This window comes from Lissotriton vulgaris, chromosome 9, assembly GCF_964263255.1.
Source record: "Lissotriton vulgaris chromosome 9, aLisVul1.2, whole genome shotgun sequence".
Taxonomy (NCBI): domain Eukaryota; kingdom Metazoa; phylum Chordata; class Amphibia; order Caudata; family Salamandridae; genus Lissotriton; species Lissotriton vulgaris.
Genome location: NC_141697.1, coordinates 606,300,499 through 606,316,749, shown reverse-complemented (window position 1 = coordinate 606,316,749; position 16,251 = coordinate 606,300,499). Strand labels below are relative to the sequence as shown.

Genomic DNA, 16,251 nt, shown 5'->3' with positions numbered 1-16,251 from the left:
CAAGGACCCCACCAGCTCCAGAATGGAACCTCAATGTGGTTCTTACAAGACTGATGGGTCCTCCCTTCGAGCCACTGCACTCTTGTGAGCTTCAGTTTCTGACTTGGAAGGTTGCGTTCTTAGTAGCAATTACATCGCTACGGAGGGTTAGCGAGCTGCAGGCGCTCACCATCCAAGAACCTTTCTTCCAGGTACATGCTAACAGGGTTGTGCTCCGCACTAACCCTAAATTCTTACCCAAGGTTGTATCTCAATTCCATATAAACCAAACAATTGAGTTGCCGGTGTTTTTCCAAAACCCAGAGACGCTGGCGGAGCGGATGCTCCACACCCTTGACGTTAAGCGAGCCTTGATGTACTATGTAGACAGGACAAAAGATTTTCGCAAAACCAAGCAGCTTTTCGTTGCTTTTGCCACACACCACAAGGAAACGCTATCTCCAAAGCTGGGATCGCTAGGTGGATCGTGAAATGCATTCAAATCTGTTACGCTAAAGCTAAGCGCACTCTCACTATCCCACCGAGGGCCCACTCCACCAGGAAGTTGGGGGCCTCTATGGCTTTCCTAGGTAACATTCCCTTAGAAGATATCTGTAGAGCAGCCACATGGTCTACCACACATACTTTCACTAAACACTACTGTGTAGACGTGCACTCCAAACAGCAGGCAGCTGTTGGTCAGGCTGTTCTCAAAACACTTTTTCAGACTGCTACAGCTGGCACGGGCAGCCGCCGCTAATGGAGGGACTGCTATGTATTCTATGCACAGATATGAATTCAGCAGCCCACATGCCTCGAACTGCAAATGCTACTTACCAGTATGCATCTGTTCTTGGCATGTAGGGCTGCTGACATTCATATCGCCCACCCTCCTCCCCGGCGCCTGTAGCAGCTGCAGTATTCATTCATATATATATATATATATGCTCATAGCATGGTCATCACTCACATACTTCACTCCATCTCTGCCAATGGCTAAAAACAATCTGGGGATGGAGGCGATGCCCATGCGCACTGTAGTCCAGGGGAGGAGCCACCTATCTCGTGATACTTCGAAGACTCTTCCAGGACAACAATGTGCAATCATCCGGACCCAACACTAGGCGGCGATCTATGCACAGATATGAATGTCAGCAGCCCTACATGCCAAGAACAGATGCATACTGGTAAGTAGCATTTGCATTTTTTTCTATTCAACTGAGACTGACCAATGGGGGGGAATGTTCCTCTGCCATTAAGGTGCGACCGCCCCTGTCAGACAGGTTTTACAATGAGAGTTAAAATTTCTACAGAAGATTTACAGAAGCTGATGCTTACTTGATATTATCAAGAGAGGCTTAGGTTCGTGACCCCTGAATACAAAATGGTAAGATAGAGCGATCTCTTGTTCTTAGTTCGAATGACTAAATGTGGACAGTAAAAATGGGTTTTAATCATCAACACTAAATTCTGCCATAAAGCAGGAAGCTGTTTGTGCCTGAAGAGATCCCCCAGTATTTGAATAAATGCAAATTATGCGACACATTCTGTGCCATTATCATCTACTTGTTTTGACATCTTAACACACACCGACTCAGAAAGGATCAAAATGTTATAAAAATGCATAGCTTTCTTTAGCAATTCCTATTCAAAATGTTTTTCTCCCAGGCACAGCAAGCTAATAAAGGCAAATTAATTAACACTGTCCTTTCTCCTTCCCGAATGTAAAATAGAAAAAGTAAAACATATATTGTTATTGTTACATGCATTTGTTGCGCGCTCGGTTACTCCAAAGAGTGTCCCGCCGCGAAACCTGAGGGGATCATATATCAGAGCTTAAAACAGAGAGGTTTTCAACTTTTTCTAAAAATTACAGGAATCTTGAATACTGCGGATAGCCAATAGCAATATATTGTTGCGCTGAGCAGACTGCCAGCCTTCCTGTACACACTTTGTGCAATGAAACTTGTCCTGATGTATTTGGCATTCCCAGTTATGTCCTAAAGGCAGCTTAAGTTTAAGATGTCCCTGTTTTCTTACCATAGGGCCTCAGGAAACACCCCCGCCATTTAAAAATACAGCTTACCAGAGCAGTATAGTACATTTTATATCTATTATGGACGCGAAAAAGAGGTACTTAAGGATTCAAAGTACTGAACTTGTGGAAAAAAAGAAATGTAACGTGTGATTTCCTTCTAATGTGTGAATTTTCTCTTGAAAAAGCTGCTACATGGAGAATTGTATCTAATATAACAAGCATTTGCAATGCAATAGGTCTCGCATTAGGAAGGTTTGAGCTATTGGTATTGTAAATGACACATTTTTTATTTATGTGTTGGTTTTGAAAATAGCGAAATTAATAGCTTTGTCATTTACAATGCCAGTAGTTTTAACTTTCGCAAATGTGACACCTATAGCATTTGTAATGCAATATGTGTTGTATTTATGTGACTTAGATGTATTGCTATTACAAATAACAATGGCTTTAATTTTTTTAATAACTAATACATAAATAACATTGTTACAGTGAGGGGCCTGGTGTGCTTCCTGTGTGGGCAGCACAAGAGCACAAATGTTGCTGTGGCCCGACACCTTGGCTGAATAACATATTAAGCAAAACACAGATAACCTGCACTTTTGGGTGTTAAAAAACAGAAACAGCATATTCCTCAAGTAATATGTATTACAACATGACCAGAGTAAGCGCCAGGAATAAAACCACAATGTGCGCACCGGTAGACCCCGGCTGAAATTAAGCCCCTAGCACAAGAACACGCTCAGTGTAGGCGCTGTCTACAAAGGTTGGAACTTGAAGCAGCGCTTGCTAACGTGATTGTATCCACAGTGAGAACAGTTACAACTGTGCCCGTAAAAGGTTTGTTCAGATAAATGAAAACAAACTTTTAAATTCCAAAACGTCAAAGCAGAAATTAAAATTAGATCGCTTCACATTTACAGGTAACCCGCAATCCCCCAGATGCTAAATGCTAATTATTTACAGAAGCAAATTAAGACGAGGCCAGATACATTTTAATTATTTACAGAGGCAAATTAAGATGAGGCTAGAGAAACGTGGGAGCGTGCAATGTACCTTGGACTAGCACTACCCTTCCCTAAGGAATGTAATCATAATACGCCCACAATGCAAAAGTTAATGACAATCTGCTAACAAAGCGGCCGAAAGGGGAGAAAGGAGGGGTGAGTGTAAGCTGAGGTGACAATAAGCGCCGCTGTGGAGGGGGAGCAAGATAGAGACAGAGCGAGCCAGCGATCCGGAAGAAGAGATAATAAACAAGATATGTTACCACTGTTGCTGACCATGTTTATACAGCACGCACTGCCCGTGCAATGGAGGGCGGGGAGGGCGGGGGGGGGGGCGTGATGTGAGTGCAGGACAACCCCGAAGCCGCAAAATGCGCTTGAAAAGGGAAACCTTGCAGGCTCTCATCTATAGTTCATTCATTTGTATTTTGGAGGGTCAAAATATGAGGGGGGAAATGCAACTGCCCTTTCCATTTCTTCCTCACATTTAAAACACGTGCTTCTCGGTAAAAGGGAAGAGAAGTCTGACTACACATGAGGCCAAATGACGGGGAAGAAGCGCTAAGTGAGTGGAAATGCTACGGTTCTCTAAAGAGCAGCTTCTCCGCTAATGTTTGCTTCCTGCCTATTTACAGGTAATATTTGCGAGTGAGAGCGCAGTTTTATCCTCCAGCTCACGTGCGGCTGTTGAATGTATAGAGTTGTTTTATTTATTTTTCAAGCAAGTTAAGAATAAAAAGGCACCAACTCGCAGTGAGGTGGAGCAAGTTACGATGGGGGCGGGTGGGTGCTGTTCTTACCAATCACTCTTGCAAACAAGGCGGAAGAGACGCCAGCGGCCAGTCGCGTGCACAGCTCCTGTTTTGTGTTGATCGCGAGAGTGCCGCCGCGCTGCCCGCGGCGACCCGGAAGCTCTTGGCCGGCCGGCCAATCTGCTCGCGACCGACCGGAAGTCCCGCCTCCCGAGGTCCGCGAGCTGCCGGCGCATGGAGCGCCTTGCCGTCCGGTGTAGCCCGGGTCCCCAGGAGGGGGCCAGGGAGAAGGAGGAGTGTGGCGCCTGTTGCGGGGCTCCTCTGACCTGAGGGAGCCCCGATTGAGAAGAGGAGACGCGCCGTGAGGAGCCCCGCCGGAAGAGCGCAGTCGGTGAGTGGGGCCCAGGGCTGATGCGAAGTCTGTGCGTGCCTGTGTGTATGCCTGTGGGGGAGGGGAGGGGGTAGGGGGGAGGGGGGATGGGAGGGGGGGGGTAGAGGGAGTGTGTGCGCGTGTGCGCGCGTGTGTGCGTGTGTGCGCGAGGGAATGTGTGCGCATGCGTGACTGTGTGTGATTGAGAGAATGCGAGGCAGGGGATAGTGTGCCTGTATGTGTGCCTGTATGTGTGCCGTATGCCTGCGTGTGCATGCGCGCGCCTGTGTGTTTGTGTGTGTGTGCGTGCGTGCATGCAGAGGGGTGGGGGCTGCCTGTGTCTGTGTGTGAGCAAGGGCTTTGCACCGCGCATGCGCAGCTATCGGATGCTCGCTCCGAGGTGAAATCCGACCTCGTCAAAGCGCGCGTCTGGTAGCTGTCCCCATTCCTAAATACGGGCCACAATGGGTCTGAAGCAGACACCTTCAATGCTCACGCATTGATGGTAGGTCTGCTCGACCTAAAAATGAAATTTGGTTGAATAGTAAAACAAAGCATATTCACAGAAAGGAAGGGATATTTCTTCCTACCCTGCTTTAATTATATAAAAGTGTATACGTTTTTTTTTGTTTCCTGCTGCAGACCTAAACTGTGTGCCTGGTTCCATAGATGTGGGGTGTTTTTCTCCATTGCAGCAAATATGTTACGTCGTCAAATGCATAAAACCATGTAATAACTCAAAGGTGACCAGTAAGGTTTTTTAAACTGCAAGTTTGACCTTGTACCTACAGTTTTGTAACAAAGGGTGAATTATGTGGCAAATGCGGCAAACTTCTATTTACATGGCGAAACACAAAATTATGTTTTTCTAGCGGGAATTGACCATAATCTCCTCACACCATATTTGCTTTTGCCTGACTTGCATCCGTTTCCTCCTTTGTTTTCTTGCTTCAGAATTTTCCCACCGAATAGGGAACAGCAAAAGGTGAACTTGGAACTGGGGTAAATTTACAGTTGCAAAAACAACAATTGATGGACAGAATGCAGAACAATGTCCTACATTTACCCCAGTACAGAGATCTGGGCCTAAATCCATCGTTTTTTGCACTCCACACCACCCCAGTTCAGACATGGCCATATGCAAATCAGCCTTGAATTTACAGTTACCATTGCTCTCTCCTGCACTTTCCCACTTTCTCCCCTCGTGTTTGGCAATCAGTTTTGTAAATGACCTGACGCACTCAGAATGTGAGATGGAGTACAGTTTGCTTCCAGGGAGTAGGCAGAAATTGTTGCACAAAGAGGGGGCTCATGCAGAGGTGCTGATTGTGTGCAGATGAACATTTTGTGCCTTTGTGAAGCATCTAGTCTTTCTGTGCTGTTGCACCTGGATGTCACACAGTGTTAAGAGAAGACAACCTACACAGAGAGGAGAGAAAAAAGCAAGGTAACCTAATTCAAAGATGTTTACTTTGAAAGTTACTACCTTTTTAGGTTGAGCCTGGGCAGCGCATGCGCTTCTCTGTGGCATGCTGTATTGGAGTTTGAAATTGAAGCCCCGCCCACTCTCCTCCCATATTTGTCATTGGCTTGTGTCATTGTCCTTCGTAAATGCTGGCTTCTGATTCGTTAATAGGCTTGTTAGTCCCTCCATAGTACCTCCTTGTCTTAATTTGTAACCTCCCATGAGGACTGGCCCTTTTACTTTGGTTGTTACACAGTGAGGCTTTTCTTAGTCTGTAAGCACTATTTTCTTTAATGAGTTTCTCCTCGTGCAGGCACGACATACTTTCCTGCAACATTCAGCATGCCATAAATGCTTTCACTTTTGGGGCAGCCCGGGACAATGGCGGCCACTTCTCTGAATAGGTCTTGCATTTACAAGAGTTTGAGCCATTGGCATTGTAAATGACCATGTCTTTTATTTATGTGTTAATTGGCAAAACAGATAAATAAAAGGCATCGTCATTTACAATGCCAATAGGTTAAACTCTCGCAAATGCGAGACCTATTGCTTTGCAAATGCTTGTTAGGTTTGAAGCTAGCGAACAGCTTTTGATTTTACTAAAATTATATGCATGATATACTTGTTTCTTAGGGGCTTTCGACAGCTTTGTTCACCAAAAGATCTATTATTCACCTTTTTTCTCATCCTCTACATCATACAGCATGGGGCAGTGTATCAACCTTCTTCAGCCATTGGATAACTTCACTGTGATTGACGGCATACTACCCTTTCACAAGGAGCACATCCACACCCAAAGTAGTTCCCTTCAGTGCCGGAATTGCTATGCAATGAGTGCTTTTTGAGGCCACAAACATTTTTGGGGAACTTGGTCAAGACCTTGTTGTTTCAGTTTTAGATTGACAAGGGGCCAGCAGCTCCTCCTAAAAAAAATAATAAAAAAAAGCTTTGCAAAAAGTGTGGTGAAACAAAATAAGCACTGGCAAATACAAAAGGCTGTAAGCCAGTACCAGACTTTTAGGTTTTATCAATGCTTGTTTGAATCTGTGTCCTACCCCACTCCTTCACTTTTTATTGTGTTTGTATATCTCTCATATCATGCGACATTCTCTTTACAAAATCTAGAAAAAAACTGTTTGGAAACATGACCAGTTCTTTTCTGATTCTGCTTCTGCTTCTACATTCATGATTGCTTTTTTTAGATTTTTTCCCCCAGCTGCTCCCCCGCCCATTCCCACCCTCTGGCCCTTCCCTCCCCCCCACCCTCCAAAAACAAAGGCAATTAGACTCCATTAGAGTCTGTGGTGATGTGCGTGCGTTGTCACTCTGGTGCTCCCAGTCCAACAGTTAATACTTATTCATAAGGTCCTAATCCCATAAGTGAAAAGTGACCAGAAAGAATTTGTAAATGAAGAAGCAAAAATGCAGCATGAGCAATCAAATATAAAAGGGTTTAGTCTTAGTAGAAAAAAAATTTGTATTTCTAACTTGGAAAATAAAGCTTTGTTTGACAATATAGTGGATCAGGAATGGGGGAAAAAACAAAACATAATATGGCTAGGATAAAACTTTGCTCCTGGAATGTGGCTGGCCTCAATGATAGGACAAAAAGAGAGCAAATGTGTGGGATAATTACACAGAATGCGTTCGATATTGTATGTCTTCAAGAGACTCATATTCCTTGGGATGAAAGGGGAGTATTAAGGGTCCCTGGATTCAAATTGTTGGGATGTACCTCTCATACCTCAAGGACTAGAGGGGTTGCTATATTGGCTAAACCTTTTTTGGGTGAACCAAAACGCGTAGCTGCTGACTCACTGGGCAGATGGGTTATAGTTGAGCTTAAGCAGGGGATTACAATATGCTCTATTTATGCCCCAAATGAGGACGATCCTTCTGTATTTTTTGATCTCGAGACAGAGTTGTCATCGTGGCCCCAAGCACTTATTTTTTGTGGTGATTTCAATATCTCCCTGCCGAAAATGGAATGCGCTTATAATCAATCCCGTGACAAATATACTGGCCGTAAGCCTAAAGTTTATAGCGCTCTTTTTCAATTAAAGGAAAGTTTAGGTCTATCCGACATATGGGATCTGAAACAGCCACAAGATCCAGGATACACATATTTCTCGTGTCCTCATAAAAAATATGTCCGAATAGATTACATCTGGTTGTCTAGTAACAGGGCTAGCCAGGCAAGAATTTGTAAATTACCGAAACTCATAGCGGATCATAATCCGTTAGTACTCTATATAAATATAGATTATATGGCTAGACCTCGGACAAGCTGGACATTCGATCGAAAACTCCTTGTTAATAGGGGATATACTGATCATATTAAAGTATGGGCTCAAGGATTTTTCGATTGTAATAGATATAGCTCATCCAGAAATACGGTATGGGATTGTTTTAAGGCATCGATACGGGGGGAGACAATTAGCTACGTCGCCAGGCACAGAAGAGAAATTGCTATGTTAAATGATATACAACTACAAAACTTAGCTAGGAAAGAAGAGAGGCATACTGCTATAATTGCTCAGGGTGGTAAGGATGGAGAGGGGGATTCAATTTTGAGAGAAATGACGATCCTCAAGGCAGCGATAAATAGCAAACTAACTCAAAAGGCAGCTGAGACGTATCAATCCCACCGCAATGAGATTTATGAAACTGGAGAGAGGGTAGGGAAGCAACTAGCACTCAGTACGCGACAAAAACAATCTCTTAATTCAATTGTGTGCATTGAGTCCGAGGGACAAGAACATACAACACCAGAAGCAATATTAGAAGTTTTTAAGAATTTCTATAAGAAACTGTATAATAATGAGGACTCTCTCGACCTCAAAGCAATTCAAAACGAAGTGGCCGGATGGGCTGTTGAATCAGGAAGTATCTCAGGGTTAGATATGGCTACTAAACAAGACCTAGAAAGGGATATAACCCTGAGTGAAGTAAGACTTGCCTTAGCAGAACTGGCCTCGGGCAAGGCAGCAGGTCCCGACAAAATTCCCCTTGAGCTCTATAAAATTTTGGATAGTATTATAACTCCTATTCTCCTCGATCTATTTATTGGAGTTCAAGTTAGTGGTAAACCTCCTAGATCATGGTTGGAAACGAACATTGTGGTATTTCCAAAAAAAGATAAATCTCCCAAATTGCCATCATCCTATCGACCGATCTCTCTGATCAATTCAGACTCGAAGCTATACTCTAAGATCCTGGCTAATCGGCTCAGGGGGACGATCGAGTCTCTGGTCTCCCCGTGGCAGCATGGTTTCATTCCGGGTAAGGACACTACGGACCATACTAGACGGGTCATCGCCCTGTTTGATGCCATGGCTGTCACGGGGGGCCGGATGTCGGTGGTCCTCCTGGATGCCGAGAAGGCCTTTGACCGGGTTTCATGGGCTTTTTTGTGGGCAGTGCTAGAGTATAATAACATGGGACCATGTCTAATTAAATCTTTAAAAGCAATGTACTTCTCACCTAGGGCCAGAGTTTTGGCGATGGGTCAGGAATCGAGTCTTTTTGATATATCCCGTGGGACTAGGCAGGGGTGCCCATGCTCCCCTATCCTCTTCGCACTGTATATAAATCCCCTCATTATAAAATTATTAAACACCGAGGCAATTCGACCAATAACTCTTGGTCCATTCGACACTAAAGTATTGGCCTATGCCGATGACGTGGCGGTAGTAACATCACACCCCAAGGAGGCAATAACGGAAATTGAACGAATTACTCATGCTTTTGGTCAGGTTTCGGGATATTCCTTAAATACGGATAAAACGATGGTTATATGTACACAAAATACCCAATTTATAGACCCTAGGAAAGTAGATAGCGCGGTATATCTGGGAGTCCGTATATCCTCTAAAATTGATGAGATTATTAAAATAAACTATGATCCACTAGTACAGAAAATAACAACAGATTTAAAGCGGATAGATGGTATACATCTCTCAATCATTGGAAGAAGTAACTTCCTTAAAATGAACACTCTACCTAGGGTTCTCTATTTGTTCCGTGCGATCCCGCTATTGGTGGATGACAAAACCATTAAGATCCTCGAATCTCAGATGAGTAAGTTTATATGGGGATACGGGAAGATAAGGAGATCTATCCGTTTTCTTTCTCTCCCCCGTCATAAGAGGCGGTCTCGCAATACCTAACTTAGGGTACTATATGCTTGCAGCTCTATTATATCAGATGAAGCCACTGTTTTATATAAGATCGCTGAGAAACGAAGTAGGTGAGAGTTATATTCCCTCAATATTCGAACTAGTTATCGGGGATAAGGCAAGAGGCCTTTTAGTAAAACAGCTTGAGCCCTCATACTACAAAAAAGTTAAATTTAAGACTATACTGAGCGTTTGGGGTATTTGGAAAAAAATTAGAAAACAACTGAATATTACGAAATACAATAAGTATACATCACTTTGGCACTCTACCATACTGCCACCAGCTATATATGATACAATTGCCAGGAAATGGGAAACATGTGGAGTCACGACTCTCGGTGACTTCCTGTCCCCTCCTGTTGGACAAAGATTCCAACAGTTACAATCTAAATTTTCTATTCATAGCAATAGTGTATTTAAGTACATTCAGATTAACACGATATTGGGCTTAAGGTGTGCAGATATTACACTGGAGAATGTTCCTCTACTTGACTGTCTATTAAGATCATCAACTAGGATTGGTACGATTTATGATGTACTAATAGACAGCCAATCTGATGACGTCGATGTGGTGGAGCAGGGTTGGTCAAGGAAATTAAATAATCCCAATGTCGATATTGATAAGATATTGGTTTTGTCAACAAAACTGTTTATGTCTTCTAATTTAAAAGCACAGTTGTATAAGACCATATATGATCTATATTTCACCCCCGCTAAACTTTTCGTTTGGGGGAAAAGAGCTAATTCAGAATGTCCTAGATGTGGAAATTGCCCGGCACATTTGATTCATATGTTATACGAGTGTGGAAAATTAGTATTATTGAAAAAAATGATAATGGATTTCTGGCAAGAAGTGTTTAGTCATCCAATCGCTGAATCCCCCTCCTTGTTTATCTTGGGATATGATAATACACTATCACATACCAATGAAGAAGAAGCACTGCTTTTTTTGGGGTCAGCAGTCTTTCGTATTATATTAACAGCACGGTGGAAAGACACAGATCCCCCCAACTTTCAGATATGGTTATCAAGACTGTTGGGTATGTATAACCAAGAGAAAGCGATATTTGCCTGTAAAGGGTTGAGGGCTCAAGCACGTGGTATTAAGATTTGGAAACCAATTGAGAATTGGAGCAAATACTAGAAATGCTAGCCAGAATGAAATCACCTATGTAAATAATATCTTGCTCTCTTTCTCGTTTTTTTTATTTTCTTCTTTCTCTCTTTTCTCCACTTTGTGTTTCGTAGTTTTTGTTCTCTTTTTGTAAATTTGTTTTCGGTGACTAAAAAGTATTGTTTTTTGTCTGCATTTGTGAATTGCCAAATAAAATCTTTAAAAAAAAAAAAAAGAAACATGACCAGTTCTCTATTGTATCTAAGTGTGCGTTATTATTGATTTGCCAGGTGACAGTGGTAACTGGATTGAAATTGCCTATGGCACCAGCTCGGGCATTGTGCGCGTTATTGTGCAGCACCCGGAGACGGTGGGCTCAGGACCTCAACTCTTTCAGACTTTCACTGTGCACCGAAGCCCTGTTACAAAGATCATGCTGTCTGAAAAGCACCTGATCTCAGGTAAGAAAGTGCCATGAGGCTTCAGGCTGAGTTAATAGCAGAGTGTTTGTTTGCAAAGGGAAATATAGAATAGCTATTGTTTTATTTAAAGAAAATGCTCTTTCTTATGTTTATAATGATGTTTCTCTATTCCTGTTAGCTTGTGCTAAGTATGGCTTTGTGTTTTATGGTAACCCGTTTTAAATTCAACATCCACTCAGATGTGAAGAGCTCGGGTATAAATGCATTTGTGCCACTACCTTGAGTCTCACTGCAAAGGTCAGAGTGCGACCTCATTCAAGCGACCCGATGCCCAGTCGATATGTCCAGGACAAGGGCCCTGCAGTTTCTTCTTATCCTACCTTGTTGTGTTCTCTTGTTTTGCAAGAAGTAACTCTAGTAAATCGGTACTTTGAGGAGTGTTGGTTGTGGTCTCTTCAGGTTGTGGCAATATTGCGTCCTCATGGACCACAATGACTTGACTGATCTGCGTCTTTCATAAAAAAAACACATTTGTTACAGATGTCCATGGTAATATTTGTACTGCCATAGCCCCAGGGCTAAAAGACTTGCCTCTCAGGAGGAAAACATTAAGCACAGCTAGGTGGTGAAACTGGTAGTCAAACTTGTCATAACGGATGCGTGCATAAGGTTTAGCAAAATGGGAAGATTGAAATCCACTAAATTTACCATCCAGGCACGGTGATGGAAGCCAAGTGAATCTGCATGCGGTTTCAGCCCTCAAACAGTACCACCCCACTCTTGAACAAGGTGCCCCATGGCCTTCATGTACAGCACATTTATATCAGGAAGGCGGCATCAGTTGTAGTCAGTCTGGTTGACGTCCCAGTAACAAATCATTTGGGCTAAAATTAAAAAGGTAATTCTGATTCATTGCAAGTCGGCCATTCAGATTGGCCTTTCCATCTGACCAATCTGCCTCCTAGATGAAGAACGTTAGCCATATCGTGTGAAGCACCAGTTGAACAATTATTTTCCCATTTTTGCCTTACATAAAAGTCGTGGTGCAGACATTTCGGACCATGATACCTGGTGACTTCCGTGTTCCGCACTAGGGCTCCACTCCCTCAAATGGAGACATTCTATGCTGTGCGGAATGCACAATGAAGGAGGCACAGTAGCCGCCATTCTACAGCTTTGTTGAGCCACAGTAAACCATTTTGACCATCCTTGCTTGTCACTGTAAATGGACTTGAAACGAAACTACGAAGCCCAATCAAGACATTGATCAAAATGGTGGAAAAAGCAATTCTGGTTGCTTTTAATACTGTACTGTTAAGCTGGTTCAAGAGAATTTTAGCTATTAACATAGATTTGGCTCTGAAATAGTGAATGTATTCTTTAATTTTCATGCTGGCATTAACAATCTAGGTTATCTTTCCACGTTTCCTCTAACTAGTCTAAATGTACAATGTAAGTGTGAATGGGACAGGACGTAGCCGGATTCATTGAGAAGCTCAATGGTAAATAGAGGCGTGTGTGTTGCAGTTTCAGCCGCATCTAGAGAAAAGAAGGTGAGATTTGCTGGCTGGTGTGCCGGTGTTTATTTATTTTATTTATTTATTTATTTTATTTTAAAAATTTATAAAGCGCGGCGTATACCCGTGGGTGTCTTGGTGTTGATGTAAATCTATTCTGGATTTTACACAGACTGGTAGAAATGTACCCTCATAAGAGCGAATGAAGGTATGCACTCTGAGAGACCTTGTAATAACCTGCCTTAAATGCCATGATTATCTTAATAAGTACTTGAGCTGTGATTAATGTCCAAATGAGAGCTTCTGTCACTAATCTTAGAGGATTTGAATGCGTCTGGTGGTGGTGGCCTTGTTGACTTTGTTTTGAGACGTCGGACAGTTTGATGGCTTTTGCAGCACTAGTATATGACGGATGAAAAAGGACATTCAGGTTTGGGAAATTAATAAATAAAAACAATTTTCTGAGTGAGAAGCAATGGGCTTCTAAAAGAGGAGTTTATAGATCTAAAGGTTAAATGTTCAGTAGCAGGACTTTGAGAAAGCAGATTGGAGATATTATAGACACTATCCCCTGAGAATGTAAAAAAGAGTCTGTGAAGCAGGAGAGTGACATTTGTAAATGAATGAAGGGATGATGGCTATCTCGAACTTACACATGACTTACCTATGAACAGTGTGGAATTTTGGAAGAGTTATTAAGTATTTTGCATAAACTAGAGGATGGACCTTCAATAATTCCTTTTGTTGTAACCCAAGTTTGGGCATCGTGGGTAGAAAAGTGCTGGAGTTCAGACACAAGCAAAAAGAGAAGGACAGTTCAAATGCATACACATTGATTCAAAATCTCCATGTGGCGCTCTGCTGCCCCCATGCACACCCGCTGATGAGTAGAGTTTTCGTAGTGCTTTGCTTAAGCAAAAAATGTGGTTTTCATATTCAAAGACCTTAATTTGTAGATCTGATCTTATGTACGCAGATGACTGCGTCCTTATGGCCAGAAAAGGCCTGGCCTTTCAAAAACATTTCGATGCTTTTGTAAAATTCATGTATGACCTGGGCCTCGCAACAAACACTTCTAAATCATATGTTATGGTTTGTGGAGACCCCCCGAGTAGGCTCACTTGTTTTCAAGTAAACTGGATCACACTTAAGTGTGAGACCTCCTTTACCTATTTAGGGATCCCATTTCGATAATAACCTAACCTGGAGGTATCTGAGCAATGTGAGAGCAATACAACACGGTCACGCCACAGCGTCCCTGTCTACATTTGCAGCTAGGCTTGGGTCTATGCCTCTGAAAGCCACCATTACAAAATATAGAAGTTAAAAACCTGTCCCAATTGTCACCTATGTTGCGGGGGAGTGGGGACATATTGTCCACCCTCAGTTAGAAATCTGCGAAGCTAGATTGCCTCTCCCTAATTCCTTTCCTTCTGTATTAGCACATGAAGAATTAGGTCTCAAATATCTGGGAGACATATTGCAGCTAGCACCCACCCTTGCATGGGTTATCAGTGAGGTCCAGGCCAGAAGCAGCCATGACACAATCTATAATTACTGATTTTCTCAAACTGGACAGGGTTCATAAATGTAATTGGCTAACTCATATTAGGAAAGATCTCTATCCAATTGGCAGAAGGGACTTGTATGATGATCCGCTAGTAGTTAAGAGGACTGGCAAAGCCAAAGTGAAAGATGAATAACAAAAACTGATTATACAAAAGAGGATGGAGGTCGAAATCAAGAAGAAATCTGTTACATTTTATTTCCCACTAAGCACCACTCCACTCCAGCTGTTGAGCCACATCTGATGAAAACACCGCATAATTAAAGGTTTTTCCTATTGGATCCAGGGAGGGAATGGCTAATTTCTTGGTCTGATACCCTAAAAATTTACACAATAACCTAGACCTTATCCAGTGCCCATGTTACTCCATAGCACAACAGTCAAAACTTCATCTGTTCTTTTTCTGGGAGTTATATTGAGACCAGCGACTCCACATATTGAGACCATTACTGTGAATCGTAAATATACGGAAATGCAAAGAGGCGTTAGGGCTTTTGCAATTGTGACAGACTGATGTTGTGTGTCACACTGTAGATTTCTTGCTTCCGTAGTTAAGAATATGAGAATTGTCGGGAAATGATTGTACTTGAGCACACAGGCGCGCAACGCAACACAAACAGAGTTTGAGTACTTCACAGGTCTTTAAAAGACCATTTACTGATTAACAAGGCTTTGTTGTTGTTTCACCCCTCTTAGAGCCCTTGCATCTCACTCTGCCTAGTGATGGAAGAATTTCACCCCCCCCCACCCCCCATTTTTATTAGCCCCTCCCGAAATTTGGCTCCAGTTGCTCCTCTGTGAGCACGGCTTTAGTTAAATGAAAATTCCTGTCTCTGCCCACATAATATTGATTGAATTTATTGGGATGGACCATTGGTCATATCAAGAAGGAGATGAAATAACTGTAAGGTGTAGGGACCGCTATACAGCTCTCAGAATAAGTAAACCCAACACCAGAGACTGTGTTGTGTATTCCATTGCTAGATACCTGTCGGCTATATGGCACATTAGGTCGAATGCTCCTTAATTTAGCACTTTCATGTATATTAAATGTACTGCCCCAATTGTTTTTAGGACTGGTGTTGTACATTTTTTTCCAGGTACTCACTTGTTCTAATTTTTTTAACCATATCATTCATTCATAAAATCTTTATTTCGGCTGTTTGGCATAAAAGAGTGCGAAACGATAAAACAGTGTTCAGGGATGATAATACAATTCATTAATATGGACACAATGAACAGCTAAAATCATACATGCTTGAATGGTACATGATTTCAATTTAGCAAACCGTATAACCAGATAAATCGGTGTCATTCATTAACGATCATAAACCTGCGCTTATGCCATATAGCTGCCAGAAACTTGGAAACAGCAAATACAATCTGCCTAGTCGTCTGTTTTTAAAACTCTAAAAGCATGCATACACTGTACAAGACCCAGATTTTTACATAGAGGTATGAGCCAGTACTTCCTCGGTTTGCTGTACGCTGGACAAAAGAAGAGAACATGAAGTTCATTTTCGATTTCACAGCTGCACCCAGGACCGTTCTTATCTGTCAAAAGTGACCATTTACTAGTAAAGGCTCTTATGGGTAGGGTACCATATCTCCATTGTAGATAGAGTTTCCTAGCAACAATAGGGTAAATGTCATCCATGACAACCTTCAAAAAATAAGAAACTTTAAATGTCAAAAAAGTAGTAATTAAGGTGCCGGCATGGGGATTAGACAGGGCAGCGGCAATATTTGTATCAACGAAAATCCTGGTAAGGGACTTTCGCAAAATCTCCTTGCAACGCCTCTCCGGATCATTCCATAGGGCAGACAATCCCAATTTAACAAATT

The 16,251-nt window shown here is 42.4% G+C and overlaps 1 protein-coding gene across 1 annotated transcript in view; it reads left to right on the top strand.

Annotated features, from left to right (window-relative positions):
- LOC147691951 (SH3KBP1-binding protein 1-like) overlaps positions 1 to 16,251 on the top strand; it is a 308,124-nt gene that overhangs the window by 213,602 nt on the left and 78,271 nt on the right. Inside the window, exon 13 of the mRNA XM_086938233.1 lies at positions 11,191 to 11,361. Coding sequence (XP_086794359.1) covers positions 11,191 to 11,361 — 171 coding nt within the window. The remainder of the gene's footprint in view (positions 1 to 11,190; positions 11,362 to 16,251) is intronic.